The 21,412-nt window shown below is 49.0% G+C and overlaps 1 protein-coding gene across 1 annotated transcript in view; it reads right to left on the reverse strand.

The window, feature by feature from the left end:
* The window catches only part of LOC139274190 (AMP deaminase 3-like), a 128,568-nt gene extending 107,890 nt beyond the window's left edge, over nt 1–20,678 (reverse strand). The window contains exons 1-4 of the mRNA XM_070891224.1: nt 20,529–20,678; nt 19,784–19,978; nt 18,783–18,914; nt 13,040–13,203 (exon numbers count right to left, since the gene is read on the reverse strand). Coding sequence (XP_070747325.1) covers nt 13,040–13,203; nt 18,783–18,914; nt 19,784–19,978; nt 20,529–20,678 — 641 coding nt within the window. The remainder of the gene's footprint in view (nt 1–13,039; nt 13,204–18,782; nt 18,915–19,783; nt 19,979–20,528) is intronic.
* Nucleotides 20,679–21,412: the final 734 nt, after the last annotated feature.

Here is a 21,412-nt window from a genome sequence, read left to right on the forward strand (position 1 = left end):
TTTTGTGATATATATCAATGATTTAGACTTGAATATAAGGGGTATGATTAAGAAGTTTGCAGGTGATACTAAAATCGGCTGTGTGGTTGATAATGAAGAAGAAAGCTGCAGACTGCGGGAAGATATCAATCAACTGATCAGGTGGGCAGAGCAGTGGCAAATGGAATTCAATGCAGAGAAATGTGATATAATGCATTTCGGGAAGGCTAACAAGGCAATGGAATACACATTAAATGAAAGGACACAGAGAAGTGTAGAGAAACAAAGGGACCTTGGAGGGCATGTCCACAGATCCGTGAAGGGAGCAGGCCAGGTAGATAAGGTGGTTAAGAAGGCATACAGAATACTTGCCTTTATTAGTCGAGGCATAGAATATAAGAGCAGGGGCTTATGCTTCAACTATATAGGGTATTGGTGAGGCCGCACCTGGAGTACTGCGTGCAGTTTTGGTCACCTTACTTAAGGAAGGATATACTAGCTTTGGAGGGGGTACAGAGACGATTCACTAGGCTGATTCCAGAGATGAGGGGGTTACCTTATGATGATAGATTGAGCAGACTGGGTCTTTACTCGTTGGAGTTCAGGAGGATGAGGGGTGATCTTATAGAAACATTTAAAATAATGAAAGGGATAGACAAGATAGAGGCAGAGAGGTTGTTTCCACTGGTCGGGGAGACTAGAACTAGGGGGCACAGCCTCAAAATACGGGGGAGCCAATTTAAAACCGAGTTGAGAAGGAATTTCTTCTCCCAGAGGGTTATGAATCTGTGGAATTCTCTCCCCAAGGAAGCAGTTGAGGCTAGCTCATTGAATGTATTCAAATCACAGATAGATAGATTTTTAACCAATAAGGGAATTAAGGCTTACGGGGAGCGGGCGGGTGAGTGGAGCTGAGTCCACGGCCAGATCAGCCATGATCTTGTTGAAGGGGGGCTAGATGGCCTACTCCTGTTCCTAATTCTTATGTTCTTATGTTCTTATGTTCTTATTATAAAACACTGGCTAGGCTGCAAGTAGAGTACTGCGTGCAGTTCTGCATTACAGGAAGGATGTGATTGCACTGGAGAGGGTACAGAGGAGATTTACGAGGATGTTGCCTGGACTGGAGAATTTTAGCTATGAGGAAAGATTGGATAGGCTGGGTCTGTTTTCTTTGGAACAGAGGAGGCTGAGGGGAGACCTGATTGAGGTGTACAAAATTATGAGGGGCCTGGAGAGAGTGGTAGGAAGGGCCTGTTTCCCTTGGCAGAGGGGTCAACAACCAGGGGGCATAGATTTAAAGTAATTGGTAGATGGTTTAGAGGGGATATGAGGGGAAAATTCTTCACACAGAGAATGGTGGGGGGTCTGGAACTCACTGCCTGAAGGGGTGGTAGAGGCAGAAACCCTCACCACATTTATAAAGTACTTGGATGTGCAGTAACCTGCAGGGCAATGGACCAAGAGCTGGAAAGTGGTATTAGGCTGGATAGCTGTTTGTCGGCCGACGCAGACACGATGGGCCAAAATGGCCTCCTTCCGTGCTGTAAATTTCTATGTTTCTATGATTCTATGAGTATTTCATTGGCAGTAAACGCTTTGAGACATCCGGTGGTCATGAAAGGCACTATATAAATCCAAATCTTTTTCTCTCTCTCTTTCTCTCCCTCTCCATCTCTCCCTGTCACTGCCTGTCTCTCTCTCTCTCCCTGTTTCTCTCTATCTCTCCATCTCTCCCCAGCCCCTCTCCATCTCTCCATCTCCCCTCCCCACCATCTCTCCCCCTCCATCTCTTTCTCCCTCCATATCCCTCCCCATCTCTCCCCCTCCCCATCTCTCTCTCCCCCTCTCCCTCTCCATCACTGCCTGTGTCTCTCTCTCTCTCTCTCCGTCACTGCCTGTCTCTCTCTATCTCTCTCTGTCAATTTTGCAACCTCTGTCAGTGCCTCCTTCTCGCTATCTCTCCCTCAGTCTCACGGTCTCTGTCTCATTATCTCCCTCTCTCAATCTCCAACTTTCTCCATTTCTCTCTCCCTCCCTCTCTCTCTGCCTCCTCCCCTCTCTCCATCTCCGTATCTTGCTATCTCTATCTCTTTTCTCTCCCTCTTTCTCTATCTCCACGTCACACTCTCTCTCTCGATCTCACTTTCTAACTGCCTATTTCACTCTCTCCCCATCTCTCGCCCTCCCTTTATCTCTATCTCTCTCACCCTCTCTCCCTCTTTCTCTATCTCCTGTCTTTCTCTACCTCTCTCTCTAAAACTCCCTCCCTCTCTCTATCTCTCTTTCTCTCCCTCTTTCTCTATCTCCCAGTCTCTCTCTCTTTCTATCTCTCTCTTTCTATCTCTCTCTTTCTATCTCCATCTCTATAGTTTCTATAGGTATATAAAAACGAAAAGCGTGACTAAAGTAAATGTTGGTCCCTTAGAGGATGAGTCCGAGGAATTAGTAATGGGGAACATGGAGATGACAGAAATTCTGAACAAATATTTTGTATCAGTCTTTACAGTAGAGGACACTAACAATATTCCAACAGTGGATGGTCAAGGGGCTATGGGGGTGGGCGGGGAGGAACTTAACACAATCACAATCACTAAGGAGGTGGTTCTCAGTAGGATAATGGGACTAAAAGCGGATAAATCTCCTGGACCTGATGGCTTACATCCGAGGGTCTTAAGAGAAGTAGTGGCAGGGATAGTGGATGCATTGGTTGTAATTTACCAAAATTCCCTGGATTCTGGGGCGGTCCCAGCAGATTGGAAAACTGCAAATGTAACGCCACTATTTAAAAAAGGAGGCAGACAAAAAGCAGGAAACTACAGACCAGTTAGCCTGACATCTGTGGTTGGGAAAATGTTGGAGCCCATTATTAAAGAAGCAGTAGCAGGACATTTGGAAAAGCAAAATTCGGTCAGGCAGAGTCAGCATGGATTTATGAAGAGGAAGTCATGTTTGACAAATTTGCTGGAATTCTTTGAGGATGTAAGGAACAGGGTAGATAAGGAGGAACCAGTGGATGTGGTGTATTTGGACTTCCAGAAGGCATTTGACAAGGTGCCACATATAAAGTTACTGCACAAGATAAAAGTTCACGGGGTTGGGAGTAATATATTAGCATGGATAGAGGATTGGCTAACTAACAGAAAACAGAGAGTCGAAATAAAAGATTCATTCTCAGGTTGGCAATCAGTAACTAGTGGAGTGCCGCAGGGATCAGTGCTGGGACCCCAACTATTTATAATCTGTATTAAATTAGCCAAGTTTGCTGACGATACAAAGATGGGAGGAAAAGCAATGTGTGAGGAGGACACAACAAATCTGCAAAAGGATATATACAGGCTAAGTGAGTGGGCAAAAATTTGGCAAATGCGGTATAATATTGGAAAGTGTGAGGTCATGCCCTTTGGCAGAAAAAGTCTAAGAGCAAGTTATTATTTAAATGGAGAAAAATTGCGAAGTGCTGCAGTACAGCAGGACCTGGGGGTACTTGTGCATGAAATACGAAAGGTTAGTATGCAGGTACAGCAAGTGATCAGGAAGGCCGATGGAATCTTGCCTTTATTGCAAAGGGGATGGAGTATAAAAGCAGGGAAGTCTTGTTACAGTTATACAGGGTATTGGTGAGGCCACACCTGGAATACTGTGTTCAGTTTTGGCTTCCATGTTTACGAAAGGTTATACTTGCTTTGAAGGTGTTGTGTATCTGTAAAGCATGCACTTCCATATTCCGCCATCAGGGAACGCATCCCCTGAAGTCCCAAGGGATCCCAGCATCCCTTGGGAGCACTATATATAAGCCGGCCCCTAAGGCCTGTTGCTCACTCTGGAGTGTCTTAATAAAGACTGAGGTCACTGTTACTTTAACCTCCCTGTGTGCAGCCTCATCTGCGTTAGGAACACAATGACTGGCGACGAGTATACGAATCCAACGCAAAGATGCAGCAAACTGTGGGCATCCTGGTGAGGACTGGGAAGCCTATGTCGAATGGCTAGACCAGTACTTTGTAGCCAACGAGCTGGACGGAGAAGGAAGCGCTGCAAAAAGGAGAGCGGTCCTCCTCACAGTCAGCCGGGCACCGACCTACAGCCTCAGGAAGAATCTTCTGGCTCCGGTGAAACTCACAGATAAGTCATATGAGGAGCTATGTACACTGGTTCGGGAGCATCTTAACCCGAGGGAGAGTGTGCTGATGGCGAGGTATCGGTTCTACACTTGCCAGCGATCTGAAGGTCAGGAAGTGGCGAGCTACGTCACCGAGCTAAGGCGACTTGCAGGACAATGTGAGTTTGATGGCTACCTGCAGCAGATGCTCAGAGACTTTTTTGTACTGGGCATTGGCCACGAGACCATACTACAAAAACTTTTGACTGTAAGGCCATTGCGATAGCACAGGCGTTTATGTCCACCAGTGATAACACCAAACAAATCTCTCAGCACACAAGGGCTAGCAATGTTCATAAAATAACTGGAACTGTGTTTGCGAGCAGAAATGTACAGGGCAGAAACCACGAGTCTGCAACTGGTAGCATGCCTCAGGTGACACAGATGACTCAGATTCCGCAACAAAGTATGAACGCAAGGCAATTCACACCTTGTTGGCATTGTGGAGGCTTCCATTCAGCCTATTCATGCCACTTCAAAGGGTATGTTTGCAAGAGTTGTGGAACAATGGGGCACCTCCAACGAGCTTGCACATGAGCTGCAAGCTCTGCAAAACCTGCTAACCACCACGTGGCAGAGGAAGATGGTCCATGGTGGATCAAAGCAATTTCGAGCCTGAGAGAGAGGAGGCAGATGCTGAAGTACATGGGGTGCACACATTTTCGACGAAATGCCCACCTATAATGCTTAATGTAAAATTGAATGGCTTACCCGTAGCCATGAAACTGGACACTGGCGCTAGCCAATCCATCATGAATAAAAAGATATTTGAGAGACTGTGGTGCAGCAAGGCACTCAGACCAGCCCTGAGCCCCATCCACACGAAACTGAGAACGTACACCAAAGAGCTCATCACTGTCCTGGGCAGCGCCATGGTCAAGGTCACCTACGAGAGCACAGTGCATGAACTGCCACTCTGGATTGTCCCGGGCGATGGCCCCACACTGCTTGGAAGGAGCTGGCTGAGCAAAATCTGCTAGAACTGGGATGACATCCAAGCGCTATCACATGTCGATGAGGCCTCATGTACCTAGGTTCTCAACAAATTTCCTTCCTTTTTGAGCCAGGTTTTGGAAACTTTTCCGGGGCGAAGGTACGGATCCACTTGGTCCCAGAGGCACGACCCATTCACCACAAGGCGCGAGCGGTACCTCACATGATGAGGGAGAGAGTGGAAATCGAGCTGGACAGGCTGCAACGCGAGGGCATTATCTCCCCAGTGGAATTCGGCGAGTGGGCCAGCCCGATTGTTTCAGTACTCAAAAGTGATGGCACGGTCAGGATTTGCGGCGATTATAAAGTAACTATTAATTGTTTCTCACTACAGGATCAATACCCGCTACCTAAGGCAGACGACCTATTTGCGACGCTAGCAGGAGGCAGGCTCGACCTGACTTCGGCCTACATGATGCAGGAGCTGGAGGAGTCTTCGAAGGACCTCACCTGCATCAACAAGCACAAGGGACTGTTCATCTACAACAGATGCCTGTTTGGAATTCGGTCAGCTGCAGCGATCTTCCAGAGAAACATGGAGAGCCTACTCAAGTCGGTACCATACACGGTGGTTTTTCAGGACGACATATTGGTCACTGGTCGGGACACCGTCGAGCACCTACAAAACCTGGAGGAGGTCCTCCAGCGACTGGATCGCGTAGGGCTGTGGCTGAAGAGGTTGAAATGCGTCTTCATGGCAACAGAAGTGGAGTTTTTGGGGAGAAAGATAGTGGCGGATGGCATTCGGCCCACAGACGCCAAGACAGAGGCTATCAGGAACAGGCCACAGAACGTCACGGAGCTGCGGTCGTTCCTGGGACTCCTCAACTATTTTGGTAACTTCCTACCAGGGTTAAGCACCCTCTTAGAGCCCCTACATGTGTTATTGCATAAAGGTAAGAACTGGGTATGGGGAAAAAAACAAGTAATTGCTTTTGAGAAAGCCAGAAACATTTTATGCTCCAACAAGCTGCTTGTATTGTATAACACGTGTAAAAGACTTGTGCTAGCATGTGATGCGTCATCGTACGGAGTCGGGTGTGTATTACAACAAGCTAACGTTGCGGGGAAGTTGCAATCTGTCGCCTATGCCTCCAGGAGCTTGTCTAAGGCCGAGAGGGCCTGCAGCATGATCGAGAAAGAGGCATTAGCGTGTGTGTTCGGGGTAAAGAAAATGCATCAGTACCTGTTTGGCCTCAAATTTGAGCTGGAAACCGATCACAAGCCCCTCACATCCCTGTTCACTGAAAACAAGGGGATAAATACTAATGCCTTAGCCCGCATACAAAGGTGGGCACTCGTGCTATCAGCGTATAACTATACCATCCACCACAGGCCAGGCACCGAGAACTGTGCGGATGCTCTCAGTCGGCTACCATTGCCCACCACAGGGGTGGAAATGGCGCAGCCTGCAAACTTGTTGATGGTGGCGCAGCCCACAGACTTGTTGATGGTCATGGAAGCATTTGTAAATGATAAATCACCTGTCACGGCCCACCAGATTAGGACTTGGACCAACCAAGATCCTCTGCTGTCCCTAGTAAAAAACTGTGTACTGCATGGGAGCTGGGCCAGCATCCCCGTTGAAATGCAAGAGCTAATCAAGCCGTTCCAGCAGCGAAAGGACGAGCTGTCCATTCAGGCAGACTGCCTGTTGTGGGGTGACCACGTAGTGCTACCCATAAAGGGCAGGGAGACGTTCATCTCGGATCTCCACAGCACAGACCCGGGTATAGTAATGATGAAAGCGATAGCCAGATCCCACATGTGGTGGCCCGGTATCGACTCTGACTTAGAGTCCTGTGTACGGCAATGTAGCGTATGTGCTCAGTTGAGCAACGCGCCCAGAGAGGCACCACTAAGTTTGTGGTCTTGGCCCTCCAGATCATGGTCGAGGATCCATGTTGACTATGCGGGCCCGTTTCTCGGTAAAATGTTCCTGGTGATGGTGCGTCCTTTTTCAAAATGAATTGAATGTAAAATAATGTCAGGAAGCACCGCCACCACCACCATTGAAAGCCTGAGGGCCATGTTTGCCACCCACGGCCTGCCTGACATACTGGTCAGTGACAACGGGCCATGTTTCACCAGTGCCGAATTTAAAGAATTCATGACCCGCAATGGGATCAAACATGTCGCCTCGGCCCCGTTTAAACCAGCCTCCAATGGGCAGGCAGAGCGGGCAGTACAAACCATCAAACAGAGCCTTAAACGAGTCACAGAAGGCTCACTCCAAACCCGCCTGTCCCGAGTACTGCTCAGCTACCGCACGAGACCCCACTCGCTCACAGGGGTGCCCCCGGCTGAGCTACTCATGAAAAGGACACTTCAAACCAGACTCTCGCTGATTCACCCCAACCTGCATGATCAGGTAGAGAGCAGGCGGCAGCAATAAAATGTAAATGATGGTCGCGCCACTGTGTCACGGGAAATTGATCTGAATGACCCTGTGTCTGTGCTAAACTATGGACATGGTCACAAGTGGATCGCGGGCACGGTGATAGCTAAAGAAGGGAGTAGGGTGTTTGTCGTCAAAGTAGACAATGGACAAATTTGCAGAAAGCACCTGGACCAAACGAGGCTGCGGTTCACAGACTGCCCTGAACAACCCACAGCAGACACCACCTTTTTCGAGCCCACAACACATACCCAAAGGATCAACGACACCATCCCGGACCAGGAAATCGAACCCATCACGCCCAACAGCCCAGCAAGGTCAGGCTCACCTCGCAGCCCTGTGTTGCGGATTTGGAGCTGAGGGTGGATTCACTCTGGAGCATCCACGATGCCGAGAATGGCGTGAGTAGCACGTGTAGCGAGTTGGTCTGACCGCAGGTGAAGGGTCCACAGCCAGATAGGGAATGGAAGACCAGCAGGAAGAGCAGTGCAAGGAAGGTAGTGCAGGGGTCCCCTGCGGTCATCCCCCTGCAAAACAGATACACTGCTTTGAGTACTGTTGAGGGGGATGACTCATTAGGGGAGGGCAGCAGCAGCCAAGTTCATGGCACCGTGGCTGGCTCTGTTGCACAGGAGGGCAGGAAAAAGAGTGGGGGAGCGATAGTGATAGGGGATTCAATTGTAAGGGGAATAGATAGGCGTTTCTGCGGCCGCAACCGAGACTCCAGGATGGTATGTTGCCTCCCTGGTGCAAGGGTCAAGGATGTCTCGGAGCGGGTGCAGGACATTCTGAAAAGGGAGGGAGAACAGCCAGTTGTCGTGGTGCACATTGGTACCAACGACATAGGTAAAAAAAGGGATGAGGTCCTACGAGACGAGTTTAAGGAGCTAGGAGCTAAATTAAAAAGTAGGACCTCAAAAGTAGTAATCTCGGGATTGCTACCAGTGCCACGTGCTGGTCAGAGTAGGAATCGCAGAATAGCATAGATGAATACGTGGCTTGAGCAGTGGTGCAGCAGGGAGTGATTCAAATTCCTGGGGCATTGGAATCGGTTCTGGGGGAGGTGGGACCAGTACAAACCGGACGGCCTGCACCTGGGCAGGACTGGAACCAACGTCCTAGGGGGAGTGTTTGCTAGTGCTATTGGGGAGGAGTTAAACTAATATGGCAGGGGGATGGGAACCAATGCAGGGAGACAGAGGGAAACAAAAAGGAGACAGAAGCAAAAGACAGAAAGAAGATGAGTAAAAGTGGAGGGCAGAGAAACCCAAGACAAAAAACAAAAAGGGCCACTGTGCAGCAAAATTCTAAAGGGTCAAAGTGCAATAAAAAGGCAAGCCTGAAAGCTCGGTGCCTCAATGCGAGGAGTATTCGGAACCCAGGAGAGGGCTCTGAGCTAGTTAGAGTGGGTGAGAGCGCAGATAAAAGGGCCCCAAGAAAGAATGCAAAAGGCAGGAGGCAACAGAGCAGAGTAGCACTGGGCTAAGTGTAAACCACAAGGTGATAGGAAGGGACAATATGTATGAATATAAAAGGGCTGCAGGAGGGGTCAAAACTAAAAATTATGGTTTAAAAACTAGTATTAAAACACTCTACCTAAACGCACGCAGCATTCGAAATAAAGTAAATGAGTTGACGGCACAAATCATTACAAATGGGTATGATTTGGTGGCCATTACAGAAACGTGATTGCAGGATGGCCAAGACTGGGAATTAAACATACAGCGGTATCTGACAATTCAGAAAGATAGACAAGGAGGTGGGGTAACTCTGTTAATAAAGGATGATAACAGGGCAATTGTGAGAGATGATATTGGCTCTAATGAACAAAATGTCGAATCATTGTGGGTGGAGATTAGAGATAGTAAGGGGAAAAAGTCACTGGTGGGCATAGTTTATAGGTCCCAAATAATAACTTCACGGTGGGGCGGACAATAATCAAGGGAAAAATAGAGGCATGTGAAAAAGGAACGGCAGTAATCATGGGGGATTTTAACCTACATATCGATTGGTCAAATCAAATCGTACGGGGTAGCCTGGAGGAGGAATTCATAGAATGCATACAGGATTGTTTCTTAGAACAGTATGTTACAGAACCTACAAGGGAGAAAGCTATCTTAGATCTTGTCCTGTGTAATGAGACAGGAATAATAAACGATCTCCTAGTAAAAGATCCTCTCGGAATGAGTGATCACAGTATGGTTGAATTTGTAATACAGATTGAGGGTGAGGAAGTAGTGTCTCAAACAAGCGTACTATGCTTAAACAAAGGGGACTACAGTGGGATGAGGGCAGAGTTGGCTAAAGTAGACTGGGAACACAGACTAAACGGTGGCACAATTGAGGAATAGTGGAGGACTTTTAAAGAGCTCTTTCATACTGCTCAACAAAAATATATTCCAGTGAAAAAGAAGGGCAGTAAGAGAAGGGATAACCAGCCGTGGATAAACAAGGAAATAAAGGAGAGTATCAAATTAAAAACCAATGCGTATAAGGTGGCCAAGGTTAGTGGGTAACTAGAAGATTGGGAAAATTTTAAACGACAACAAAGAATGACTAAGAAAGCAATATAGAAAGGAAAGATAGATTACGAAGGTAAACTTGCGCAAAACATAAAAACAGATAGTAAAAGCTTTTACCGATATATAAAACAGAAGAGAGTGACTAAAGTAAATGTTGGTCCCTTAGAAGATGAGAAGGTGGATTTAATAATGGGAAATGTGGAAATGGCTGAGACCTTAAACAATTATTTTGCTTCGGTCTTCACAGTGGAAGACACAAAAACCATGCCAAAAATTGCTGGTTACGGGAATGTGGGAAGGGAGGACCTTGAGACAATCACTATCACTAGGGAGGTAGTGCTGGACAGGCTAATGGGACTCAAGGTAGACAAGTCCCCTGGTCCTGATGAAATGCATCCCAGGGTATTAAAAGAGATGGCGGAAGTTATACCAGATGCATTCGTTATAATCTACCAAAATTCTCTGGACTCTGGGGAGGTACCAGCGGATTGGAAAGCAGCTAATGTAACGCCTCTGTTTAAAAAAGGGGGCAGACAAAAGGCAGGTAACTATAGGCCGGTTAGTTTAACATCTGTAGTGGGGAAAATACTTGAAGCTATCATTAAGGAAGAAATAGCGGGACATCTATATAGGAATAGTGCAATCAAGCAGACGCAGCATGGATTCATGAAGGGGAAATCATGTTTAACTAATTTACTGGAATTCTTTGAGGATATAACAAACATGGTGGATAGAGGTGTACCGATGGATGTGGTGTATTTAGATTTCCAAAAGGCATTCGATAAGGTGCCACACATAAGGTTACTGCAGAAGATAAAGTTACGCGGAGTCAGAGGAAATGTATTAGCATGGGTCGAGAATTGGCTGGCGAACAGAAAGCAGAGAGTCGGGATAGATGGGTCCTTTTCGGGTTGGAAATCGGTGGTTAGTGGTGTGCCACAGGGATCGGTGCTGGGACCACAACTGTTTACAATACACATAGATGACCTGGAAGAGGGGACAGAGTGTAGTGTAACAAAATTTGCAGATGATACAAAGATTAGTGGGAAAGCGGGTTGTGTAGAGGACACAGAGAGGCTGCAAAGAGATTTAGATAGGTTAAGCAAATGGGCTAAGGTTTGGCAGATGGAATACAATGTCGGAAAATGTGAGGTCATCCACCTTGGAAAAAAAACAGTAAAAGGGAATATTATTTGAATGGGGAGAAATTACAACATGCTGCGGTGCAGAGGGACCTGGGGGTCCTTGTGCATGAATCCCAAAAAGTTAGTTTGCAGGTGCAGCAGGTAATCAGGAAGGCGAATGGAATGTTGGCCTTCATTGCGAGAGGGATGGAGTACAAAAGCAGGGAGGTCTTGCTGCAACTGTATAGGGTATTGGTGAGGCCGCACCTGGAGTACTGCGTGCAGTTTTGGTCACCTTACTTAAGGAAGGATATACTAGCCTTGGAGGGGGTACAGAGACGATTCACTAGGCTGATTCCGGAGATGAGGGGATTACCTTATGATGATAGATTGAGTAGACTGGGTCTTTACTCGTTGGAGTTCAGAAGGATGAGGGGTGATCTTATAGAAACATTTAAAATCATGAAAGGGATAGACAAGATAGAGGCAGAGAGGTTGTTTCCACTGGTAGGGGAGACTAGAACTAGGGGACACATTTAAAACTGAGTTGAGAAGGAATTTCTTCTCCAAGAGGGTTGTGAATCTGTGGACTTCTCTGCCCAAGGAAGCAGTTGAGGTTAGCTCATTGAATGTATTCAAATCACAGATAGATAGATTTTTAACCAATAAGGGAATTAAGGGTTACGGGGAGCGGGCGGGTAAGTGGAGCTGAGTCCACGGCCAGATCAGCCATGATCTTTTTGAATGGAGGAGCAGGCTCGAGGGGCTAGATGGCCTACTCCTGTTCCTAATTCTTATGTTCTTATGTTCTTATGTAATAACACGCCAGCCCAGCGAGGGCACAGCCAACACACCAGAACAGACATTTGTACTGAGGCGGTCCACCAGGGAAAGAAAGGCTCCCAACCGCCTCACCTTGTAAATAGTTTTCACTTTGACTTTGGGGGGAACTGATGTTGTGTATCTGTAAAGCATGCAGTCCCATATTCCGCCACCAGGGAGCACATCCCCTGAAGTCCCAAGGGATCCCAGCATCCCTTGGGAGCACTGGATATAAGCCTGTTCCTCACTCTGGAGTATCTTAATAAAGACTGAGGTCACTGTTACTTTAACCTTCCTGTGTGCAGTCTCATCTGTGTTAGGAACACAATTGGAAGCAGTTCAGAGAAGGTTCACTCGGTTGATTCCAGAGATGAGGGGGTTGACTTATGAGGAAAGGTTGAGTAGGTTGGGCCTGTACTCATTGGAATTCAGAAGAATGAGAGGTGATCTGATCGAAATGTCTAAGATTATGAGGGAATTTAACAAGGTGGATGCAGAGAGGATGTTTCCACTGATGGGGGAGACTAGAACTAGGGGGCATGATCTTAGAATAAGGGTATGCCCATTTAAAACTGAGATGAGGAGGAATTTCTTCTCTCAGAGGGTTGTAAATCTGTGGAATTCGCTGCCTCAGAGAGCTGTGGAAGCCGGGACATTGAATAAATATAAGACAGTGATGGACAGTTTCTCAACCGATAAGCAATAAGGGGTTATGGGGAGCGGGCGGGGAGGTGGGCCTGAGTCCATGATCAGATCAGCCATGACCGTATTAAATGGCGGAGCAGGCTCGAGGGACCAAGTCCTGCTCCTATTTCTTATGTTCGCACTATCTCACTCTTCCTCTCTCTCTATCTGTCTCCTTTTTTCTCTATCTCTACCTCTCTATCTCACGTATCTATCTCTTCTCTCCCTCGCTCTTGATTTATCTCTATTTCTCTCTCCCTCTTTCTATCTCTCTCGCTATCCCTCTCTCCCTCGTTCTCTCTCTCTGAACTGCTGCCAGGTATCTCTATCCTGACGATCCCGAGGTTTCACTCACTAGATTCTCGGCACCTGAATCATCCATCGGATCTTTGGAGAGTAGACCTTCTGATCAATGAACCAATCAGCGAGAGCCTTCCATTCGTTGGGATTGCTCCCATAAATCGACAACCGGAGCTCAGCAAACTGATTGGTGGCATCATCGAGGGAATCCGAGAATTCCTAGAGGCACAAGAATAATATTAAATCACAGAGATATTAACTCACAGGTGTCTCTCAGTCCCTTCTCCCCCAGAGAGCTATGTGTACACTGTCTGGTGTCTCTCAGTCCCCTCTCCCTCAGGGAGATATCTGTACACTGACTGGTGTCTCTCAGTCCCTTCTCCCCCAGAGAGCTATGTGTACACTGACTGGTGTCTCTCAGTCCCCTCTCCCTCAGGGAGATATCTGTACACTGACTGATGTCTCTCAGTCCCTCTCCCTCAGGGAGATATCTGTACACTGACTGGTGTCTCTCAGTCCCCTCTCCCTCAGGGAGATATCTGTGCACTGACTGGTGTCTCTCAGTCCCTCTCCCTCAGGAAGATATCTGTACACTGACTGGTGTCTCTCAGTCCCCTTTCCCTCAGGGAGATATCTGTACACTGACTGGTGTCTCTCAGTCCCTCTTCCTCAAGGAGATATCTGTACACTGACTGGTGTCTCGCAGTCCCTCTCCCCCAGGGAGATATCTGTACACTGACTGGTGTCTCTCAGTCCCCTCTCCCTCAGGGAGATATCTGTACACTGACTGGTGTATCTCAGTCCCACTCCCTCAGGAAGATTTCTGTACACTGACTGGTGTCTCTCAGTCCCCACTCCCTCAAGGAGATATCTGTACACTGACTGGTGTCTCTCTGTCCCTCTCCCTCAGGGAGATATCTGTACACTGACTGGTGTCTCTCAGTCCCCTCTCCCTCAGGGAGATATCTGTACACTGACTGGTGTCTCAGTCTGTCATGTATGTACACGCTTTTTGTAGCCACCAGATGGCGTTATTGTTGGAGGCCACTGAGCAGCACTCACATGGTGCTGCTCTGGTATAAAAGGCCAGCCATTTTGAGAGTCAGGCACTTAGGGCCGCAATAAAGCAGAGCCAAGGTTGTACCTTGTTCAGTTAAACAGTACTCAGTTTGTACCTTTATTGCATACATAACATTTGGCGACGAGAATACAAGAATCTTTGTTTGCAAAATGAGAATTATTGTATTTTTGGAGCGATTCCTGGAGGGAAAAGGTTGGGAAGACTTTGTGAGCTGAACCAGTACTTCGTGGCCAACAAACTGAAGGGGGTCGACGATGCAGATCAGCGCCAGGCTGTGTTCCTCAGTGTGTGCGGTTCAAAGATCTACGGTCTGATAAAGAATCTACTCATTGGTACAGGGGCACCTCAAGCCAGACAACGGCATCATCATCTCGAGATACACGTTTTATACACACGTTCGATCGGAGGGCCAGAGCGTGGTGGATTTCCTTGCCAACCTGAGACATCTAGCGGAACCGTGCAAGTTCAGGACGGTGTTGGCAGACATGCTGCAGGACTACTTTGTTATCGGTATCAACCATGAGGTGATCGTGCACAAACTTCTGGCGGTGGAGGAGTTGGATTTAAAAAGGGCCATCCAGATCGCTCAATCATGTATGATGACTGACAGGAGTCTAAAGCAAATATCGGTGAAGAACCGAACCTCGGCAAGTACTGTAAATGCGATTGATTCGGCGTTGGGCAGAGCGGCACATGGCAGGGCCTATCCAGCTGCGTTCGCGAAATCTGTGGTTGCCCAAAGTCCGCCAGCGGGAATGTATCCGACTTCTCCGTGTTGGCGTTGTGGAGGGAATCATCGGCACGAGCAGTGCCGATTTAAGCAATATAGTTGCAAAGGCTGTCTGAGAGTGGGGCATCTCCAGCGCAAGTGTCCGCAGATGAGCAAGCGTGCTGCGACACACCACATGGGGGATGAGAGTTAGACTAGCGCAGATCCGGAGATGCCAGAGGAGGAAGTGTATGGACTGTACTCTTTCATAACCAAGAGTAAACCAATTTTGATTAACGTGAAGTTTAACGGGATACAGGTATCGATGGAACTGGACACAGGGTCGAGTCAATTGATCATGAACGAGAGGGCAGTTAATAAGCTGTGGGATACTAAGACTGTGAGGCCCAGGCTGAGCCCTGTTAATGCCAAGCTGCACACGTACACCAAAGAACTGATAAAGGTGATTGGCAGTGCACAAATGAATGTGTCATATAACGGTTCGGTTCACGAGTTACTGCTGTGGATGGTTCCAGGCAATGGCCCAATGCTGCTCGGCAGGAGCTGGTTGGAGAAAATCAGATGCAACTAGAACAACATAAAGGCGTTGTCATCGGAGGAAGATACATGTGCCCAAGTATCGAGCAAGTTCCCCTTGCAGTTCGAACCGGGTATCAGCAACTTCACGGGAGCCAAGGTGCAGATCCATGAGGACTCAGATGCAAGACCCGTCCATCATAAAGCTCGGGCAGTTCCGTATATGATGAGGGAGTAGGTCAAAATTGAACTGGACAGACTCCAGCGTGAAGGGAACATATCACCAGTCGAATTTAATGAATGGGCCATTCCCATTGTTCCCATGCTGAAAAGCGATGGCACAGTCAGAATCTGTGGAGGCTACAAGGCTACGATCAACAGGGTTTCAAAACAAGATCAGTACCCGTTACCAAAGGCTGATGACTCGTTTGCGACGCTAGCCGGAGGGAAGTCATTCACAAAATTGGACTTGATGTCGGCCTATATGACACAGGAGTTGGTCGAGACATCGAAGAGACTTACGTGCATTAACACGCACAAAGGACTGTTTATTTACCACAGGTGCCCTTTCGGAATTCGCTCGGCTGCAGCAATATTCCAGAGGAATATGGAAAGTCTACTGAAGTCCATTCTCCGAACCGTCGTGTTCCAAGATGACATCCTGATCACCGGTTGTGACTCCAAGGAACAAATGAACAACCCAGAAGAGGTTCTACTGCGTTTGGACAGAGTGGGACTCAGACTTAAACGCTCGAAGTGCGTCTTCATGGCACCGGAGGTCGAATTCCTCGGGAGGAAAATCGCCGCTGATGGCATCAGATCTATTGACGTGAAAACCAAAGCCATCAAGTATGCATCCAAGCCGCAGAACGTGATGGAGCTGTGTTCGTTCTTGGGTCTACTCAACTACTTTGGTAATTCCCTACCTAAATTGAGCACCTTACTTGAACCACTGCACATGCTATTGAGAAAAGGCAACAACTGTGTGTGGGGCGCATCGCAAGACAGAGCTTTCGAGAATGCCACCAATCTGCTTTGCTCGAACAAGTTGCTGGCACATTATGACCCATGTAAACATTTACTTTTGGCCTGTGACGCATTGTCATATTGAATTGGTTGCGTGTTACAACAAGCCAATGAGTCGGGGAAACTTCAACCTATTGCGTATGTATCCAAAAGTTTGTCTAAAGCAGAGAGCGCCTACAGTATGGTAGAAAAAGAAGCTTTAACATGTGTGTACAGTGTTAAACGGATGCATCAATACCTGTTCGGTCTGAGGTTTGAATTAGAGACCGATCACAAGCCGCTCATTTCGTTGTTTTTCGAGCGCAAAGGTATCAATACCAACGCTTCATCCCACATCCAAAGGTGGGCGCTGACATTATCTGCCTATGATTATGCCATTCGCCTCAGACCTGGCACAGAGAATTGTGCCGATGCTTTGAGCCGGTTGCCGTTGCCCACACCGGAGGTGGAAACGCCACAATCAGCGGATCTAATGTTAATCATGGATGCTTTTGAGAGTGAAGGTACCCCTGTCACGGCTCAACAAGTTAAGACCTGAACCAGCCAGGACCTGATTTTAATCGGTGGTAAAGGGTTGCATCCTCAAAGGGAATTGGTCTGCCATACCTAAAGCAAATGTGCGAGGAGGCCAAACTGTACATTTGTCGCAAGGACAAACTGTCTAGTCAAGCAGATTGCATATTGCATGAGTTACACAGCACACATCCTGGTATAGTGATGATGAAGGCCATCGCCAGGTCCCATGTATGGTGGCCAGGAATTGATTCTGAGCTGGAAGCATGCGTGCATCAGTGCAACACTTGCATGCAGCTCAGCAAAGCACCAGCAGAATCGCCGCTGAGTCTGTGGTCATGGCCATCCAAACCTTGGTCCAGGATCCATGTAGATTTTGCAGGTCCCTTCCTGGGCAAGATGTTTTTAGTGGTGGTGGATGCTTATTCGAAGTGGATAGAATGTATAATCATGTCATCCAGCACGTCCACGGCAACCATAGAGAATCTCAATGTCATGTTCGCGCACATGGTCTGCCTGACATGGTGGTGAGTGACAATGGGTGGTGCTTCACCAGTCAGGAGTTTCAGGAGTTTGTGAAACTTAACGGCATAAAACATGTAAGGTCAGCACCGTTCAATCCTGTGTCCAACGGGCAAGCAGAACGTGCAGTACAAATTATCAAACAAAGCATGAGGAGAGTAACCCGTGGGTCACTGCAGACCCGCTTGTCCTGCATACTGCTGAGTTACAGGACAAGACCCCACACACTCACAGGGCTCTCGCCTGCTGAACTCATGATGAAAAGAGGTTTTAAGACCAAGCTATCTCTGGTACACCCAGATTTAAATAATCATGTTGAATACAGAAGACAGAGTCAACAAGGGTACCACGATCACGCAACTGTGTCACGCGAGATTTCTGTTAATGATCCTGTGTATGTGTTGAACTCTGGTCAGGGTCCCAAATGGATCGTTGGTACGGTCATGGCCAAGGAGGACAACAGAGTATTTGTTATTAAGCTCAAGAATGGGCAAACTTGCAGGAGACACATGGATCAGACAAAGCTGAGGCACACAGACGAGTCAGAGCAGTCGGAGGAAGAAACCGTCGACGACCAACCAACCTACCAGCAGTCTTCAGTGGACTCAAGGGTCATCAGTGAACCTGGAATTCCCATCACGGACTTGTTCAATAAAAATGGATTTGCAATTCCTGACATGGCCACTGCCACCCCCAACAAGTCAGTCATCCAGCCCCCAGCCACAACAGACCCCGCACACTCACCCAAGGCTGGAATCGAACTGAGACGGTCTCAACCTGTGAAAGACTGTGATAAGATCTCAGAGGGGGGGTATTGTCATGTATGTACATGCTGTTTGTAGTCACCAGATGGTGTCATTGCTGGAGCCCACTGAGCAGCACGCACAATGTGCTGCTCTGGTATAAAAGGCCAGCCATTTTGAGAGTCAGGCACTTTGGGCCATAATAAAGTAGAGCAAAGGGTGTACCTTGCTTAGTTAAACAGTACTCAGTTTGTGCCTTTATTGCATACATAACACTGACCCTCTCTCTCAGGGAGATATCTGTACACTGACTGGTGTCTCTCAGTCCCTCTCCCTCAGGGACATATCTGTACACTGACTGGTGTCTCTCAGTCCCCTCTCCCTCAGGGAGATATCTGTACACTGACTGGTGTCTCTCAGTCCCCTCTCCCTCAGGGAGATATCTGTACACTGACTGGTGTCTCTCAGTCCCTGTCCCTCAGGGAGATATCTGTACACTGACTGGTGTCTCTCAGTCCCCTCTCCCTCAGGGAGATATCTGTACACTGACTGGTGTCTCTCAGTCCCCTCCCGCTCAGGGAGATATCTGTACACTGACTGGTGTCTCTCAGACCGCTCTCTCTCAGGGAGATATCTATACACTGACTGGTGTCTCTCAGACTCTTACCTTGATGAGTTCTGCGAAATACTCGCCCTTGATGTAATTGTTGGTTTTGAGGTACAAAGCACGAAGCTCATTCGCCCCGACTGGATTGTACTTTTCATTAAACCTGTCGAATCTCTGAAAGGTTTCACGGTCCTGAAAATGTGAAATCAGAACTGGATCAGTAACTAATAGAGGAGGTGTCACAGAAAGCGGCCAGACCCTTTACATAGAAATTACGGAACTACATCGGGTGTGAGATCAGGATAACTCAGCCCTCGTCTGGGCCTTTCCTGCTAGGCCATGAATGGAGCCTGGGCCTTTCCTGCTAGGCCGGGAATGGAGCCTGGGCCTTTCCTGCTAGGCCAGGGATGGAGCCTGGGCCTTTCTTGCTCGGCCGGGGATGGAGCCTGGGCCTTTCCTGCTAGGCTGGGGATGGAGCCTGGGCCTTTCCTGCTAGGCCGTGAATGGAGCCTGGGCCTTTCCTGCTAGGCTGTGAATGGAGCCTGGGTCTTTCCTGCTAGGCCGTGAATGGAGCCTGGGCCTTTCCTGCTAGGCCGTGAATGGAGCCTGGGCCTTTCCTGCTAAGCCGGGTATGGAGCCTGAGCCTTTCCTGCTAGGCCGGGGATGGAGCCTGGGCCTTTCTTGCTAGGCCAGGGATGGAGCCTGGGCCTTTCCTGCTTGGCTGGGGATGAAGCCTGGGCCTTTCCTGCTAGGCCGTGAATGGAGGCTGGGCCTTTCCTGCTATGCTGTGAATGGAGCCTGGGCCTTTCCTGCTATGCTGTGAATGGAGCCTGGGCCTTTCCTGCTAGGCTGTGAATGGAGCCTGGGCCTTTCCTGCTAGGCTGTGAATGGAGCCTGGGTCTTTCCTGCTATGCTGTGAATGGAGCTTGGGCCTTTCCTACTCGGCCAAAGATGGAGTCTGGGCCTTTCCTGCCAGGCCGGGGCATGGAGCCTGGCCCTATCCTGGTCTGGAGTGTTGGTGAGCTTGGGTTGATATTTTACCACCAGGAGCTCAGTCTTACAGCGTGCATGTTGAGGGCATCAATGTCCATGTTGTTGGGATTAAGTTTGAGGCATTGGAAGACTTCGCGGAGTGTCGACTTCTTGCCACCGACCTCCCGCACCACACGTTCCGAATCCCGCTGGTACGTCTTGCGAATGAACTTCAGGAGGCTGTTCTGGTGCATGCAGGCCGCAGCATGGATGTGTGTGTCTACCTGTGGGGGTCAGGAGAGGGAGAGTTAGGTGATTGGGGTGAGGCACTGAGAGAGAGAGAGAGGGAGAGAGAGAATCAGAGAGACAGAGAGAGAGAGGGGGGAGAGGCAGAGAGAGAGTGAGAATAAGAGAGAGAGGGGGAGAGAGAGGGGGAGAGCGAGGGAGAGAGACAGAGAGAGAGAGAAGGAGAGAGAGAGGCAGGGAGGGAGAGAGAGAGAGAGAGAGGGGGAGAGAGAGAGGGAGAGCGAGGGAGAGAGACAGGGAGAGAGAGAAGGAGAGAGAGAGGGAGGGAGGGAGACAGAGAGAGAGAGAGAGGGGGAGAGAGAGGGAGGGAGGGAGAGAGAGGGGGAGAGAGAGGGAGAGAGACAGGGAGAGAGAGAAGGAGAGAGAGAGGGAGGGAGGGAGAGAGAGAGAGAGAGAGGGGGAGAGAGAGGGAGGGAGGGGGAGAGAGGGGGGAAAGAGAGGGGGAGGAGAGAGAGGGGGAGGGGGGAAGGGAGGAGAGGGGGAGGAGAGGGGGAGGGGGAAGAGGGGGGGATGCCCTGGTGAACCCACCTTGCCCACGTTGTAAAAGTCACTGTGTGAGGCAACCTGCAGATCAACAAACTCCTTCTTCTCATTGACCAGCAGGTGGAGCTGGAACTTGGAGCTGAGGATCTTCAGTCTCTGGTTGCAATAGGTCTTCCTGCAATTGGGGACAGACATCCATATCTGAGAGGGTATTAAATGGAAAGGGAGAGAGAGGGGAGGGACAGGGAGAGAAAGAGGGAGGGAGGGAGGGACAGGGAGAGAGGGAGGCATGGTGAGAGAGAGAGGGAGGGAGGGACAGAGAGAGAGAGGGAGGGACAGTGAGAGAGAGAGAGGTAGGGAGGGACAGAGAGAGAGAGGGAGGGACGGTGAGAGAGAGAGGGAGGGAAGGAGGGAGGGACAGAGGGGGAGGAAGATAGGGACTGGAAGAGAGAGAGAGAGAGGGAGAGAGGGAGGGAGGGACAGGTAGAGAGAGGGAGAGAGGGAGGGAGGGACAGGTAGAGAGAGGGAAAGAGAGAGGGAGAGAGAGAGAATGGGAGAGAGTGGGGGAATGGAAGCGAGAGGGGGAATGGGAGAGAGAGAGGGGGAATGGGAGAGAGAGAGAGGGCAATTGGTGAGAGAGAGGGGAATGGGAGAGAGAGAGGGAATGCGAGAGAGAGAGAGAGAGAGGGGGAATGGGAGAGAGAAAGAGGGAATGGGAGAGAGAGAGGAGGAATGGGAAAGAGAGGGGGGAATGGGAGAGAGAGGGGGAATGAGACAGAGAGAGGAATGGGAGAGAGAGAGGGGGAATGGGGAGAGAGAGAGGGAATGGGAGAGAGAGAGAGGGAATGGGAGAGAGCGAGGGGGAATGGGAGAAAGAGGGGGAATGGGAGAAAGAGGGGGAATGGGAGAGAGAGGGGAATGGGAGAGAG

The sequence above is a fragment of the Pristiophorus japonicus genome, chromosome 9 (assembly GCF_044704955.1).
Source record: "Pristiophorus japonicus isolate sPriJap1 chromosome 9, sPriJap1.hap1, whole genome shotgun sequence".
NCBI lineage: Eukaryota > Metazoa > Chordata > Chondrichthyes > Pristiophoridae > Pristiophorus > Pristiophorus japonicus.